The sequence below is a fragment of the Gracilinanus agilis genome, chromosome 6 (assembly GCF_016433145.1).
Source record: "Gracilinanus agilis isolate LMUSP501 chromosome 6, AgileGrace, whole genome shotgun sequence".
NCBI lineage: Eukaryota > Metazoa > Chordata > Mammalia > Didelphimorphia > Didelphidae > Gracilinanus > Gracilinanus agilis.
Genome location: NC_058135.1, coordinates 271,757,070 through 271,772,867, shown reverse-complemented (window position 1 = coordinate 271,772,867; position 15,798 = coordinate 271,757,070). Strand labels below are relative to the sequence as shown.

General features: G+C 44.4%; 1 protein-coding gene across 1 annotated transcript in view; it reads right to left on the bottom strand.

Moving 5' to 3' along the window:
• The window catches only part of C6H11orf49 (chromosome 6 C11orf49 homolog), a 170,688-nt gene that overhangs the window by 117,143 nt on the left and 37,747 nt on the right, over positions 1–15,798 (bottom strand). Inside the window, exon 2 of the mRNA XM_044681233.1 lies at positions 4,795–4,897. Within this exon, the coding sequence (XP_044537168.1) occupies positions 4,795–4,897 (103 nt within the window). The remainder of the gene's footprint in view (positions 1–4,794; positions 4,898–15,798) is intronic.

Sequence of the window (15,798 nt, the reverse complement as noted above, 5' to 3'; positions counted from 1 at the left end):
TCAACAAGCATTTCTTTGGCACTTTCAGAATGCCAGGAATTGTGTGAAGGCTGAAAGAATAATGAGCCCAGAGTTCAGATAAAGCTGAATGTTGGAAACACTGTCAGGTACAGTTACTGACCTGAGTGTTTTTACTTAATGGCATCTCTTCATTACATGGGAGGGTTACCTACACTAAAGGAAGGGATCTTCTTCCAGAAATGACTGTGATAAAATGTACTCTTAAAAATAGATATTTCTTTAAACTAAAAAAAAGTGGAGGGGGATAAGTTAAACCAGGAAGCCTTGAACACCTGGTTTCTCAAGGTCTCTATTTCTATTCCCCCCACACCCCTGAATCCTACCTTTGCCCCCCAGCTAAGGGCCCATTTCATGCCACTTTCTCCAAGGCACAGTTAGTGATATTTGCCTGGCACTGACATTCCTAGTGATGGTCCTAGATAGAAACTCGGATGTCACATCCTACCTGCAAGCCCAGCATACCAAACCTCCTCACCATACCAACACATAGAAGAGCACTCCTTCCACAATACTGAATAAATGGTGTCCAAAAGAATGCTGAAGTAGATGACAGAGCAAATAAGAACCAAACTAATAGCAAGCTGCAGCATCTACCATTCAAGCTGAGCCTAGTAAGTGGGTGGGCCCAGGTTCCACTCTCTATATCACCTGGAAGAAGTCCATTCAGATCCCAGGATCATTGCTGGGTCCCCATTTCCTCCTCTGGAAAAGGAGGGGTTTGAACTGTGTGATCTCTAAAGTCTCTTTCTCCTATCAATCATATGATCCCATGAACTTTATACACTGAAGTCTTCAGTCTTGTTCAAAAACAGGTTTTTGGTGCTTTGATGCTAGCTTCTTCCCACTCTGTGCCTTAATCGGCCCCCAGGCAAACCGAGTTTCCTAGATTTGTGGAGGTGTGGGGCATGTGCTCCTTCCACTACATTGTGCAATTTTTAACTTCAAGGATGCATCTGACATGACAAACACAGCAAAGTGCAGAGGAACGAACCCAAGATGTGTCATCAGGAGCCCTGGGCTCTAGGACCTTAAGCAAGACCTCACCGATTCCCTCACTGGATCTCGGTTTCCACATCTGTAAAGCGAGGAGTCAGGACTAGGTATTCTCTCTCAAAGGTCCTTCGCCTCTCTGAATCTGGGATTGGGATTTTTTAAAATGAGCATGAAGGAGGCTCTTTAGTCTTTTCCCACACTCAAACCCAAATGCCCCCAAAGTCTATACCAATATCACTTCAACTCTCAGAAGTAATTATTATTGGAGATGATCCTATTAATTCTAGGACGAGTATTAGAGAGGTTCAACCAGGGATTCACATGGGCTTAATTCTGCTTAGATTCACCTTTGAGGTTCTACACAGGCACAGGAAATGTCTCTTGTACAGCAGAACATGAAGCCATACTAAAGAAAATTTCACATAAAGAGAGAAAGAATGGCAACAACATCAAGCCCAGGACTAGACTTATTACAAAGAAAAGGAAAACCATTGGTAAAGACTGTTGGGAAAGTGAACAGTGTGGAGAGGAGAGAGCCAAAATGAAGCATTGTCCTCATGAAGAAACACACCTGCTGGAGAGAGCTGATTCAACTCAGTTCGATTCTACAAACATTAACTACATTAACAGGCCCAGGAATAGGGGACAGCTAGGTCACTTGGTGGATTGAGATCCAAGCCTAGAGAAAGGAAGTCCTGGGTTCAAATTTGGCTTCAGATACTTCCTAGCTGTGTGACCTTGAGGAAGTCACTTAACCCTCATTCCCTATTCCTTACCACTCTTCTGACTTGGAACCAAAACACAGTATTGACTCCAAGATGGAAGGTAAAAGTTTAAAAAAAAAAAGCCCAGGAATCTAGAAAGCCAACTTGTCAGTTCTCCATTTTGCTGGCCTGTTTGCTTTAGACCACACCATGAGAACAGGCATGACTCTTTTCTCCACCTTATCCTCCTTTAGAGAAATGAGAGAAAGACTTGGATGTGTTCCCAGAAATCCCACTCCTCCCAGGAACACGGAATTCCAGCCCACTATGGATTCTGATTTTATTTACAAGACCAGCAGCTTTGCCTAAGATCCAGGGAGAACCGGGAACCCCCTAAGAACAACCCAACTGTAGGCCATTAAACAGTTGGCCGCTCTCCAAAGAGACGCTGAGCAGCTTCAGAAGAAAATCTATTTTCAAGGAAGATGGCCTGTGAAAATGGAACTCATACTGAAGTTCAAAACCAGTGTCAGATGGCAGCATCTCCGAGTCAGCTCTGTTTCCTCTGAACGCTCCCTATAAACCAGCCAACAGGAAAGTGGAAAATGGAAACCAAATGGCTGTTTAAAGATGTGTGGGCAAAGCTCTATCAAAACACATATCAGCAATATGTCAGCCACATCTATAAGCCATTCAGCAACAATAAGAATAATCGTGCTTTCTTATTTGTTGAACATCCGTGGCTCTGGGAGCTCCAAAGGCTTTAAAGACATCACTGCCATTCGGTGAGCCAATGACACATGGTGGGAAGCCCAAGGAATGGGACGCTTTGCTCCGGGACAGAGTCTGATGTGGCCTGGCTCAGCCATGGTCTGGACGCTAGCTTCAGAGGCACGGCAAGCCCGGAAGGGAAGGCCCACCCCTCTCGGCAGTGTGCTTGCTGCTTGCTTGTTTCCCTCATCAGTCGCTTTGTGGCCCCCTTTGGGGGTTTTCTTGGGGGAGATACTGAGTGGTTCGCCATGGCCTTCGTGACCGCTCGTTGGCCAGGTGAGGAGACGGAGGCCGGTGGGGTGAAGTGAGTTCCAGGGTCCCACAGCAAAGAAGTGGCTGAGGCCAGAGCTGAACTCCTGAAGATGAGTGTTGGGGACTCGGAGCCAGGGCTGCAGCCACCCAGCAGCCACTTCCTCCTGTCTCTTCCAGTTTATTCTGACAACTTGCCCCTCTATCCTCCAGTTTCTCTAGTGAGCTGATCTTCAGACTCTCCCGTCGAGCATCTGCTTCTCTGCTGGCCTCCTGATACTTAAATCCTTACCAGGGATCCCCTCCATCCTCTCCTCTCTAAGTCTCCTCAGGAAAGCCTTTGCTCTCTGGGGCCTCCACTAGAGTCTAGGCCTCTGCCATGTGCCTCCTGGCCTCGCCATTGAACTGAAACTTCTCTCTCCAGAGTCTCCAGCGGATGGCGGCTGGATCAGACAGCCTTGTCTCAAGCCTCACCCTTTCTGCCCTCCCTGTGGCCCTTGCCTTTGGCACCACTTCTCCAGTTTTGGGGTGACACTCTTCTTTCATGGCTTCCCCCACCTCCCTGACTCTCTCGGTCAGCTTCGCTGCATCTTCCCCAGGAAGGCCCCTGACCCTGGGGATCCTCCAGGGGTCTGACGTGGGCCCTCTTCTTCTGCTGGACTGGGTCACCCCATCATCTCCTCGGCTCTTGGGGGCTCGAGTCCCATCTCTACACAGATGAGTCCCAGATCCACACTTCTGGCTCTTCCCTTTTTCTTCAGCTTCTGTCTAGACACACCAACTCTAGGGATGTGAACCCCAACTCTAGGGATGTGAACCCCAACTCTAAGGATGTGAACCCCATCTCTGAGATGGTGTGGACCAAGGTTGTCTCAGACTCGATGGTCCAAAGAGAATTCACCATCTTTCCTTTCAGATGTACCCCCTCTCCCCAGCTTCCCTCTGCCTATGGAGGCCCCCCAGTCCCACGTGCTGCCAAGTCTCCCATCCATGGCACCTCTCTCCGTACCCCCACACTAGGGCAGGCAGTCGTTACCTCGGGCCCTTCTCCATCCAGCTGCCAGAGTGATTCTCCCACAAGGCAGGCCTGGCCCCTTCACCCCCTTACTCAATAGCCCCTCACTGGCTCCCTATTCCTTCCAAGATCAAGTGTTACCTTGTCTGGCTAGCACTGAAAGCCCTTCACAACCCGACCCCTCTATTTCCAGTCTTACTAGGCTTTACTCTAGAGATACTGGCCTGCTTCTTGTCCAAGCTAAAGTCCGAAAGACCTGAGTTCAAATCCAGCTTCAGATACTTACTAGCTCAGTGTCCCTAGACAAGTCTCTTGGCCTGTTTGCCTCGGTTTCATCATCTGTAAAATGGGAATAGTAACAGCACCTACATCCCAGAGTTGTGGTGAGGGTCAGATTCAGATGAGACCCTCTTTGGATAGTCCACAATTCTCCTCCCACGTGACTCTGGACCCTTGCCCTGGTGGTCCCCCCGCCTGCCATGCTCCAGCCCTCGTCAAGCCTCACGGCTTGCCCGGCTTCCTTCCAGATTCGGCTCGTCTCCCCGCTAACGGCGCCTCACACTCGCTCGGCACAGACCTTGCCTTTTCGTGGTGGTTCACACGCTCTCCCCCCGGGCCTGGGAGCTCCGAGAGGGCAGGGACCAGCCGTCTTTCGGCCTTTCTTTGGACAGCGTCCACACCTAGTGAGGAGTCCTCTCCAGAGATGCTCTCTGACCATAAATGAGGGCTGGAGCAAAGCGGCTTCCCTGAGAAGAGCTGCACAGAGAGGCCGCGTGCGAAGAACGCCAAGCAGGCCATGGACCGAAGGGAAGGAGACGGGCCAAAAGGCCAGCCCGGGGAAGAGGAGCCCACGGGGGGACGGGTCTAACCGAAAGGCCGGCCCTCGCAGGGATCACGGGACGAGGCACCCAGGAAGCTGGGCAGCAGCCCTCGGCTAACCTCCGGCCATGGAGCATTCACAGGCTCTGTTCTCCATGTACCCTGGCGAGGTCCAAACGCCTCCTCCAGGCCGGCCCTGCTGGCAGGCGTCTTTGTACTTACTATTCAGTGAAGAACCTCGCAATGCCGTATTGACTAATATCCTCCCTGTTCTCCAGCAGCTGGCTCACTGCATCCTCCATGTACGTGAGGACGTGTCGCTGAGCTGCAAACCAAAAGGAAGAGAGAGAGATTAAAGCGCAAACTTCCTCCGAAGACCAGAGCCGGGCCCAGGGGCTCCGCCATGAGCCCAGGCTCCTCTGGGTGGGCCGTGGGGGACAGAACAAGCCTGCTGGCCCCTCCGGTGGCTGCGGCAGATGCCCTGTGCCACAGAGCACAACAAGGGAGGGGACTGTCTAAGGGTCTCTCTCTCTCTTTCTTCTTTCTGCGTTTTAAAGACAGACCGAGACGGGAACCGGAGCTGTGTCACGGCGTCGCCAAAAGGCCTGAAAGTTGTGTTCCAAGTCCCCAACTCCCTCACCCACCCCCACCCCCCCACCTCTATTCTTTTGCCTGTCAGAATAATTCACACTGCAGTTACTCCTACAACTGATTCCAGGCCTGGGAAGTAGATGCTTCAGGATGGTGTAAAAGGAAAATAAAGGCTTTTTCTAATCACTGGAAACTGTTACTGGTCTTTAAAAGCATCTAAGGGAGGCAGGCATTGCAATCAGAAAGTCCTGGTTTAAATATTGCCTGTGTGACCATAGATAAATCACAGCGCCGCAGGCAATGCTCTTAGATTTGGATTGGTGGAGAAAGTTTCCACACCAGGAAGTCACACCAATTATAACCCAGGTCTGGAGAGAGAAAAAAGTACCTGAACCAGTCAGTGATCTCAAAATCACAATATCATTCAATTTCAATGTGATTCAATTTATGAAAAATCCTTTTTTCACATTGGTTGTGACTGAGAAAGCATCAATTAAACATAGGCGGAAGAGCAGAGAACCATCCATTTTATTGTCAGCTACAATGGCACCACATAGAGAGACAAAGGAGAAAGGATGTGAGAAGTAGCATCAACAAATTAGGTCTGAATCTGACTCAACCATGGAGTGGCCTTGGTCAAGTTACTTGACCTCCCTGGGCCTCAGTTTCTTCATCTGTAAAATGAGGGAGGGCCTTGTCTCTCTCAGCACTAATCTATGATCCTATGATCCCTCAGTAGTTTGGGTAAGGACAGGTGAGTTTGTCAGGACAGTCCTGATTAAATGATTATTCCCCAGGTCAGTTGATGAAATCACTGAAGGGGCAGGCAGGTAAGAGAAATAAACCAGGTATGAACGTGTTTAAAAAAACAAACAAACAAAAGAACTACAAAGGCATGGTCTGAACTCTTTAAGAAGTGTGGAGTTCTCTTTGGTGGAATCAGAGGGGCAGTTTGCTCCTGGCAAGCAAAAGACTGGCCGTGTTCTGTTAGCTTTTTTTTTTTTTTTAATCATCATCTTTTGTCTTAGAATTTTGGTTCCAAGGCAGAAGGGCAGAAAGGGCTAGGCAATGGGGCAATTGCCCAGGGTCACATAGCTAGGAAGTATCTGAGGCCAGTTCTGAACTCAGGACCTCCCATCTCCCCTGGCTCTCAATCCACTGAGCCATCCAGGTGCCCCTCCTGTGAGATTTTTAAAAGCTAGATTGCTAGTTCTGGGGTCAGTAGAAGCAAATCTTTGTGGACCATGATTCCTGGCAGCAGAGAAGAGAGTCACCCATGCTGGGAGTACTCCACTCTTGCGAGGGAATCGTGCTTTGCTTTTTCTCTCTGCACATCAACCAGAAGGTCGTGAGGTAGAAGAGATTTCTCCCTCTTATTCCCCAACTCGCCCATCACCTCCCATATGTTGCAGCAGAACTACCCAAATGGTAGGAGAAATCACACATTGCAGCAAAGAGTGGAGATCTCCAGCAGCAGAGAAGAGAGCCATCTATGGACTTAAGAGAAAATTATGGCTCAGGAGTCAAGCTTCAGAGAGGGGCAGGTCCAAGAACATGCCCAGGATAAATGCTGTACCCAGAGGGAAAGACGGTGAGGATACCCTGAGAAGAGAATGGGCATCAGGGCCCTACAATGTAAGATGTGTGAATTGTCTTTGTCATATGTGTTCTTTCTGTATGTGCCTCATTACTAGTGAACTCTTAGATACATCCTCACACTCATCTTGTGAAACATAGCAAGGCTCATTTATTTTCTATTCCTTCAGTAGAATATTTGTATTCCTAGGTTTAGGGGGGAAATGCTTTATAGTCATCCTTCCAACTCCACCACCTTGGCTAAGCCAATTTTATCTTTTTGTCTGACAAAAGCACTCAGAGGAATAAGGGCCATTAGAGTACCTCTGAAACCTTATGGGAGTAGTCACCCTTTGGGGATCCCCTCTGATAGTGCAGCACGGGGGAAGCAGTTCAGAGGAGGAGCTACACCTCAATTTAAATTTTTTTCTCCATCTCCATGGTACCTTATGGTTTACAAAGGGTTTTCCTTACCACAGGTAAGATAATATAAACATTATTAAATCTCCATTTCACAGAAGAAGAAACTTGTCCAAGGTCACAGAGCTAATAACTGGGGAACACGGATTCATTCAGGACTTCTGAGTTCGTGGTCCATGAGTAACCTTTCTGCTATAGCACCCTAACTCCATCTCACTTTCTCAGTTTTTCAATCTAGAAAATGGGAAAAGCACTTCTTGCTAGAGTAGTAAGAATAAAAAGCAATCCACTAAAGTGATGCGTCTGCTGCCAGTCTCAAACAAGTAACCAAAATTCTTCATCATTCTTTGGTCATAGTCTCCTCACTCTAGAAAACAGGGATATCCTCTGAGTAGTGAACAGCCTGATCACATAGGGAAGACAATAAGACTTGTTCATTTGCTGGTTCCCTGGGAATAAAAATATTCTACTGAAGGAACAGAAAATAAATGAGCCTCACTATCGGAGCTCTAAGTCTGTAGGTGATGGTAGTGACTAGAGGTTTGGTCCCTGGCCAAAGTCCAGATGAATGGCCCATTTACCTTTTGTGACTTGTTCTACACAAGGGTTTTCCAAAGTTAACAATCAACCTTTGCAAACACACACACACACACACACACACACACACACACACACACAAATGGATTTCAACAAATCAGGTTTTGCGTGTATGTGTTTTAACCAACTCTTTGTTTTTATTCTCTGCAAGTCTTTTAAAGATTATCCAAACTGAGAATGAAGGTTTGGGCAACTTCTCCCTTGGGTGTGAGATCTTAAACAAGAGAGCTGGCCAGCCAACAGGACAGAGGGCAGCCCATCACTGCATGCGATTCTTATCCACATCCATACTCTTGGACATCTGCCAGAGTCCTACACAGCATGCTGTGGGGGCTTCCGGAGCACCTGACATTGCCTTAGTACCAAGGGAGTACAGTGTCTGCTCACCAGTGATCCTTCATGCTTGCTACATCACTGGCCCACCTACGTTTCTTTGATACTATCTTGACACTATTTTTCCTCTGCAATTCTTTATTCTTTGAAGTAATACATGACATTAGTGGTTTGCAAGATAGCAATCACTAAAGTAAAAACAGATACTAAAGTGGGAAGAGAGAAATAGCAAGATAATTTGACACTGTAGTCATCTATTACCTGGCATCTTCAATTAATGATTCACTTTTATTGCACAGATGAAGAGAAACACCAGCATATTGGTTTTCCAACGGTCAACACATTGTGCTTTTAGAGAATTTGATTGACATTAGATTTTGGAACTTCTTGAAGGATTGCTCCCTGGGGATATTTGAACTTTTCTGCTTTTTGTTCAAATAGGGTTGGTATAAGAGGGCAGCTGGGTGGCTCAGTGGATTGAGAGCTACACCTGGAGAGAGAAGGTCCTGGGCTCAAATCTGGCCTCAGACAGACTGTGTGACTGTGGGCAAGTCACTTAACCCTTATTGCCTAGCCCTTACCACTCTTCTGTCTTAGGACCAATACACTATATTGATTTTAAGATGGAAGATAAGTATTAGTTTGGTTTTCTTAAAAGGGTGGGTATAATTTTTTTAAACTTGGCTATAGAAATGGAAGGTCTAGACCAGTGATTCTCAAAGTGAGCACCACCACCCCCTGGTGGGTGCTGCAGCAATCCATGGGAGCAGTGATGGCCACAGGTGCATTTGGGGGCAGTGAATAACTGTAAGGGGGCGGTGATAGTATGTGACAGGGGGTGCTAAGTAATATTTTTTCTGGAAAGGGGGTGGTAGGCCAAAAAGTTTGGGAACCACTGGTCTAGACTATGTCTTCTGCTTATATATGCAAGATAGATCTTGAACTTAGGTCTTCCTGACTCAAGGCCAGCTCTCTAACCATTAGACCATGATGATTGTTTTTTTTTTTGGTTTAACTTGTAAAAATGTAATCTTGATTAATAGTAAAAGTTTAAAAAAAAAGAGTGGATAGATATTTGGAACACATTAGCCACAAGACAATGATCTCGCCATTTTCTCTAATCCCCATGACCTCTCACACCTCTCTGAAAGAGAAATTATACAGCAAAGATAAAGCAATTTCAGCTGTTTTTAGAACCAAAAGAAGGGGGCTTAAACCAAAGACTCACTGACCCTGAATTCACTCAGCACCCACCTGCCACCTTCTATGCTACCAGGAGCAGGTTGTATTAGCAGACCCAAGGGTATCACACAAGACTTACATCCAAATCCACCCCTCCTCTTTGGTGCCAAGGGGAAGCTAGCTCCAAGATGCAGAAATCCATTTGAGTAATGGCCAGTCGGGCCTCAGCACTTCAGGAGCTCAAACCTGTCTGGAGCTGCAACCCAGAAGCGTCAATGCTATGATGCACTAAGCCTGAGGGAAGGAGCCCAACACCCAGCTGGGGCCAGTTCTGACTCCTCAAAAGTCTGCTGGGGCAGAGGCCTAAGCTGGTGAACTGTAAGCTGCTCAGTGAAGAAGGAGGCGGAGACTCTGAGATCCACCCCAGAAGGAAACCACAATGAGAAAGGGAGGGAGTCAGGAAATGAGTGATAAGGAAAATAAGGAGGAAAAAACCCTGGAAGTGACAAAGATTTCAGAAAGAAGAAAACTCAAAGACATTGAACAGAAACAGATGCATCAATGGGAAAAACATTAGCAGAAGGAAAGATGGCCTCCAGATCAGGTAAATAAGTTCAGGCCTCTGAATAAATACTGCAAAACAAAGGAAAATGATCCAAGGCTTAATGACAAAAAGGACCCTAGGGGACTTGAAGAGAGTACAGAACTACAAACAATGTTCCCAAGTGGCTTAAAAGAGAAATAAGAATTTTAAGAGTAAAATTTATGTCCTACCCAGCAAAAATGATGAAGAGGATAGAAAAAATTTGCATCTGCAATGGCAGATTCATCTCCAAAGAAACAAAGGAAAGGATAATAGATTGGGACAATAAATACATAAATGTTTAAGGAGAACCTAGAAGAAAAGAAACAAAAACCAATAACACTAAAAGAAAATCTGCTCACTCTACAAGCAAAATATACTCAAAGGGAGGATGTGTAAAGATGACCTAAGGAGCACAGCTCTCCCAGAAGAACATGACAGGACAAAAGAAAAGAAAACCATAACACCATAATGAAGGAAGTAATAGAAAGGGGCTACCCAGAACTTATAAATATTGAAAATGAAATTCTACTTGAAAGAATTCACAGATCACTTCTAGGGAAAAAAAGAGCTCAATGCTACAAACTCCAAGACACATAGTGATTAAATTTAGCAATTCAATTCAGGAACAAGTTCTATAAGCCATAAGGAGAAAGATCTTTAAACACAAAGAAGAGAACATTCAAATAATTCAAGATTATTCCATACCCCCAATAAAAAGAAAGAGGGCATGGAATATTGTATTCTGAAGGGCAATGAAGCTTAGGATATAGCTTAGGATGCCCCATTCCACAAATCTGAGCATAACCACATAAGACAAAAAATGGACATTCAATAAAAAAGAAGAGTGTTAAACATTTTTAGAAAGAAAATTAGAACTCAAGAGGTTATTTACTTCTCAAATGCCCCAAACAACAGAAATGCAGAAGAAGTGAATAAATATAGCCAGCTAGGACAGCAATAGCAACCTGGAGGAGGAGGAGAGCATGGACACAAGGAAGAGATGTTCAGACAAAAGTAGAAAAAAGTCAATAGGAGAAGGTAAAGTCTAGTAATTGGGGAGGATCCCTTCTCTGGGGCAGTATTCCCTCTGTTGCCTGCAGCAATTATCATGCTTCTAGGTGTAGGCCCAGTGGAAAAGGGAAATCCATGGTGTAAACCCAGTAAGGCAGTGGCAGAAAGCACCTAACAAGGAATATGGATATGTGTATTGCATAAAAACACTGCTGAACGCACATGACTGTAATGGAATACTGTTTGTACTGTAAGAAATGACGAGCAGGAAGAGATCAGAAAAACCTGGAAAGAATGCAGACCAAAGCAAACTTTTTTCATTTTCTTTCTTAAATTTTTTCAATTTTGTTTGAGTTTCCTTCCATAGAAGGATTAATACGGAAAAATGTTTTACATGATTGCACATGTAAAATCTATATCAGATTGTTTACCATCTCAACACAGGTGTGGGGGTAGGAGTAGAATTTGAGACTCAAAATTTTCTTTAAAATTTTGGAAACTGGGGGGCAGCTGGGTGGCTCAGTAGATAGAAAGCCGGGCCTAGAGATGGAAGGTCCTAGGTTCAAATCTGGCCTCGGACACTTCCTAGCTGTGTAATTCTGGGCAAGTCACTTCACTCCCATTGTCTAGCCTTTACCACTCTTCTGCTTTAGAACCAATATATATTGTATTGATTCTAAGGCAGAAGGTAAGGGTTTTAAATAAAATAAAATGCTGAAAAATTATACATGTAATTAGGGAAAAAGAAAAGAAAAAATGTTTTAAAATCATAAAATAATGAAAGCACCAGTATAACCTTTATCAAACTATTTATTTATCATATGGGGTGGGAGAAGACAAAGGGAAGGAAAGAATCTGAATTGAAAAATATCAGAAAACAATAGTCAAAAATTATTTCTAGATGTAATTGGGGAAAAAATGTAATTTAAAAAAAAAAAAAAGACCTAGCAGGGAAAGTCTAGAATAGTTAACCTTGGAAACTTTGATTGTATGGAGAATGCAGACAAAAGAGAGCAAGTAGATAACTAAGGAGGTCAGGAATCATGGATGGAGGATCTAGAGTAAACAGAAAGAAAAGATGGATAATGAAGAAAGAGAAATCCTTTTCATTTGGTTGTTTTTTTTTTAAACCCTTACCTTCTGTCTTAGAATCAATACTATTTGGTTCCAAGGTAGAAGATTGTTAAGGGCTAGGCAAAGGGGATTAAGTGACGTGCCCAGGATCACAGAGGTAGAAAGTGTCTGAATTTGCATTTGAACCCAAGCCCTCCTGTATCTAGGCCTGGCTCTCTATCCACTATGTGCCCCAAGAAATTCTTTTTGGAAAAGGGTGTCAAAAATGAAAATTTTTAAATTTAATGAACTCCTCCTTAGCTGAAGAAGAGGAGAAAAAGAGTCATCTCCTTGACTAGGAAAAAAGAGGAAGAAATATATAATTAGATAAAAGCAAGAGAGAAAAAGGAATTGTTAATCACAATTCTAAAGGGAAATAGGTAACAAATGAGAAGAGGAGATAAGGAGTGAAGGGAAGAGAGACATTAGGAATGGGATCACATTTTAAAAAAAAAAGATTAAAGTAAACTAGAAGAACATAATACTGTGTTTATAGCAGAAGAGGGAATGAAACTAACTAGGGCAGGAAAAAGCAATGTTAGAGCCAGATAGAAGAAAATAAAAACTTCACTCATAATTTTAAATGTAAATAGATTAAACAATCCAATAAAATGAAAAAAGAATGAAAGACTAGAGATAAAGCTATATGGAACAGATAAACAAAAGAGATTCAGAAACAACAGAACTCAATAACCAAGTGGTTGATAAGAGTAGAAAACATAAATTACCTAAGGGAAAACTCCTTATTTGACAAAAACGGCTGAGAAAATTGGAAAGTAAACTGGCAGAAGTAAAACTTAGGCCAACATTTTATATCACACTCCACAATATATTCTAAATGGACATGTGACCTTAATATTAAAGATCATAATACTATTAAAAAATTAAAAGGGGGCAGCTGGGTAACTCTGTGGATTGAGAGCCAGGCCTAGAGATGGGAGGTCCTAGGTTCAAATCTGGCCTCAGATACTTCCCAGCCATATGACCCTGGGCAAGTCACTTGACCCCCTTGCCTACCCTTACCACTCTTCTGCCTTGGAGCCAATACATAGTATTGACTCCAAGATGGAGGGTAAGGGTTTAAAAAAAAAATTAGAAGAGAAACCGACTATATACCTGTCATTACTACTGGCAGGAAATATATTCTTTTATGGATAATGTTTTATTTTTCCCCACTTTCATGTAAAAACAAGTTTTGGCCTTCATTTCCAACATTTTGAGATCCACATTTTCTCTAACCCTTCCTTCTCTTCTCCCTCCCTGAAATGGTGAACAATTTACTATTGGTTATCTGTGTGCTATTATACAAAACATATTTACATATTCATCATGTTGTGGAAGAAGACATATTAACAAGCAAATAAAAATCCATGAAGCAAATAAAATAAAGAACAGTCTGCACTTAGACTCAGCTTTTTCTCTGAAGTGGATAGCATTTTTAATTATACACCCTTATATGAGAATAGCCAACTTATTCACAATTAATAATCATAAAATATTGCTGTTACCATAGACAATGTTTTCTTGGTTCTGCTCACTTCACTCTGCATCAGTTCATGTAGGTCTTCTGAAATCCTCCTGCTCATCATTTCTTTAGCACAATAGTTTTCCATTACAATCATAGACCATAACTTGTTCAGCCATTCCCCAATTCATAGATGTCCCTTCAGTTTCCAATTCTTTGCCACCACAAAAAGAGCTGCTATTACTATTTTTGTACAACTGTTTTCCCCTTTTTCTTCTCTTATCTCTGTGGGAGAAAGACCTAGGAGTAGTATTGCTGGATCAAAGAGTATGCCCAGTTTTATAGCCTTTGGGCCTAGTTCCAAATTACTGTACAGAATGATGAGATCAGTTCACCAATCCTCCAAGAGTGCATTACTGTCCCAATTTTCTCACATCTCCAACATATCAGCATTTTCTTTTTCTGTCATATTAGTCAATCTGCTAGGTATGAGGTGGTATCAGAGTTGTTTTAATTTGCATTTTTCTAATTAATAATGTTTTGGGGCATTTTTTCATATGACTATAGACTGCTTTAATTTCTTCACCTGAAAACTACCTATTCATATCCTTTGATTGAGGGAATGAATGACTTGTATTCTTATAAATTTGACCCAGGTCTCTGTATAGTTGAGAAACGAGGCCTTTGTCAGAGATACTCAATATAAAGTTCCCCCCCCCCCCCAGTTTTCTGTTTTCCTTCTAATCTTGGTTGCATTGTAACATTTTAATTTAATGAGGTCAAACATACCCATCTTATATCTCCTTATGCTATCTCTCTTGCTTGGTCATAAATTCTTCCCTTGTCCATAGCTCTAAAAGATAAACTATTCATAGGGGGAAATCTACTTAAACAAGAAATAGAGGCAATTACAAAAGATAAAATAACTTTTGAAACTGAAAACTTTCTACTCAGAAACGTTAACATATATAGCATAAGATGGGAGATGGTCAAATGGTAAAAATTTTTGTATCAAATTTCTTTGATAAATATTTGGTATCCAATTGGTATGCAGTAAACAAGAATATCTATAACTAATAGCCATTGGTCAAAGATAATAAACACATAGTTCTCAAAAGCAGAACTGCAAAGTATTTACAACCCTAGGAAAAAAATGCTCCAAATCACTAATAAGAGAAATGCGGCTCCAAACAAGCTTGGGGTTGGCAAATCACACAAAAAAATGGCAATAGTAAATGTTCAAGGGCACACTGATACATCGTTGGTGGGCCTGTGAAATGGTACCACCATTTTGGGAAGCAATTTGGGATTATGCAAATAAATAACTAAAATGTCCACACCACGGGAGCATGGGGGAAAGCCTCGGGCTAGGAGGCAGTGTTCTGTTCGAGGAACAGCTAGGAAGCGCAGCCCACTAGATCCAGGTGTACCTGGCCGGGAGGCCAGAAAGGAAGGCGATGGCCGAGTTATGACGGGCTTTGAATGCCAAACAAAGGTTTTGTAGTTGGAATTATTGAGTAGGGGGTGATGCAGTCAAAGATCCTGTTGGCAGCTAAGGGAGGATGGTCTGGAGTGGGGAGAGGCTGGAAGCAGGCGAACCCACCAGCACAGAGGCCCAGGCCGCGGGGAAGAAGGCCCATATTGGAGAAGGGGGCATGTTAGAGAGATGCTTCTCCCCTCCTCCAGGCTAGTCCAGTGTCAAAGACCACTCTGGGAAACGGCTTTTAGGGTTGTTCAAGTCAAAGAGCTCCTGTCCCCCTGGATGGGAGAGGCGATGGGATGGAGTGGGAAGAGCCTGGGCCTTGGGCCCTGCCAGGATGGCCCGGCCCGGCTCCTACCCTTCCCCTCTGTGGCTCTGGGGTCCTCGTGGGAGGCTCCATCCCCTGGGCCCCTGCCATGGTCTCAAGACCGCCCAGGACTTCCAGAGGCCTTGTATTCTCGAGCGAGGGGTCAGGTATTTGCCTAAAAGCAAACCGTGGAGTCAGGGAGGAAGCAGGCAAGGCCGAGGCACCTGCCCTTGTGTGTGGGAAGTTACAACTTGTCCCCACATTTCTAAGGCCTTTGTAAGGATGCATGCGCACCCCACCCACTCCTGGGAGCCCCACGCGGCGGCTGGGCCGGAGGGAGAAAGCTGGGCTCCGGCGGCCTGGAAAGGCTCTGCGGGGCAGAGGCCGAGGCCCCCCTGTGGCTCTCGGCGCCTTTCTCGGCGGTTTCCTCCACCTGTACACTTATCAGTCTTGTGTTCCTCTGTGGTTAGGGGCACCACCCTAACCTGGAAAATCCTCTCGTTTATCACCCTTCAGTGAGGCAGACGTTCAAAGCCACTGCCTGGCAATAAAACATGTAGGGTGGA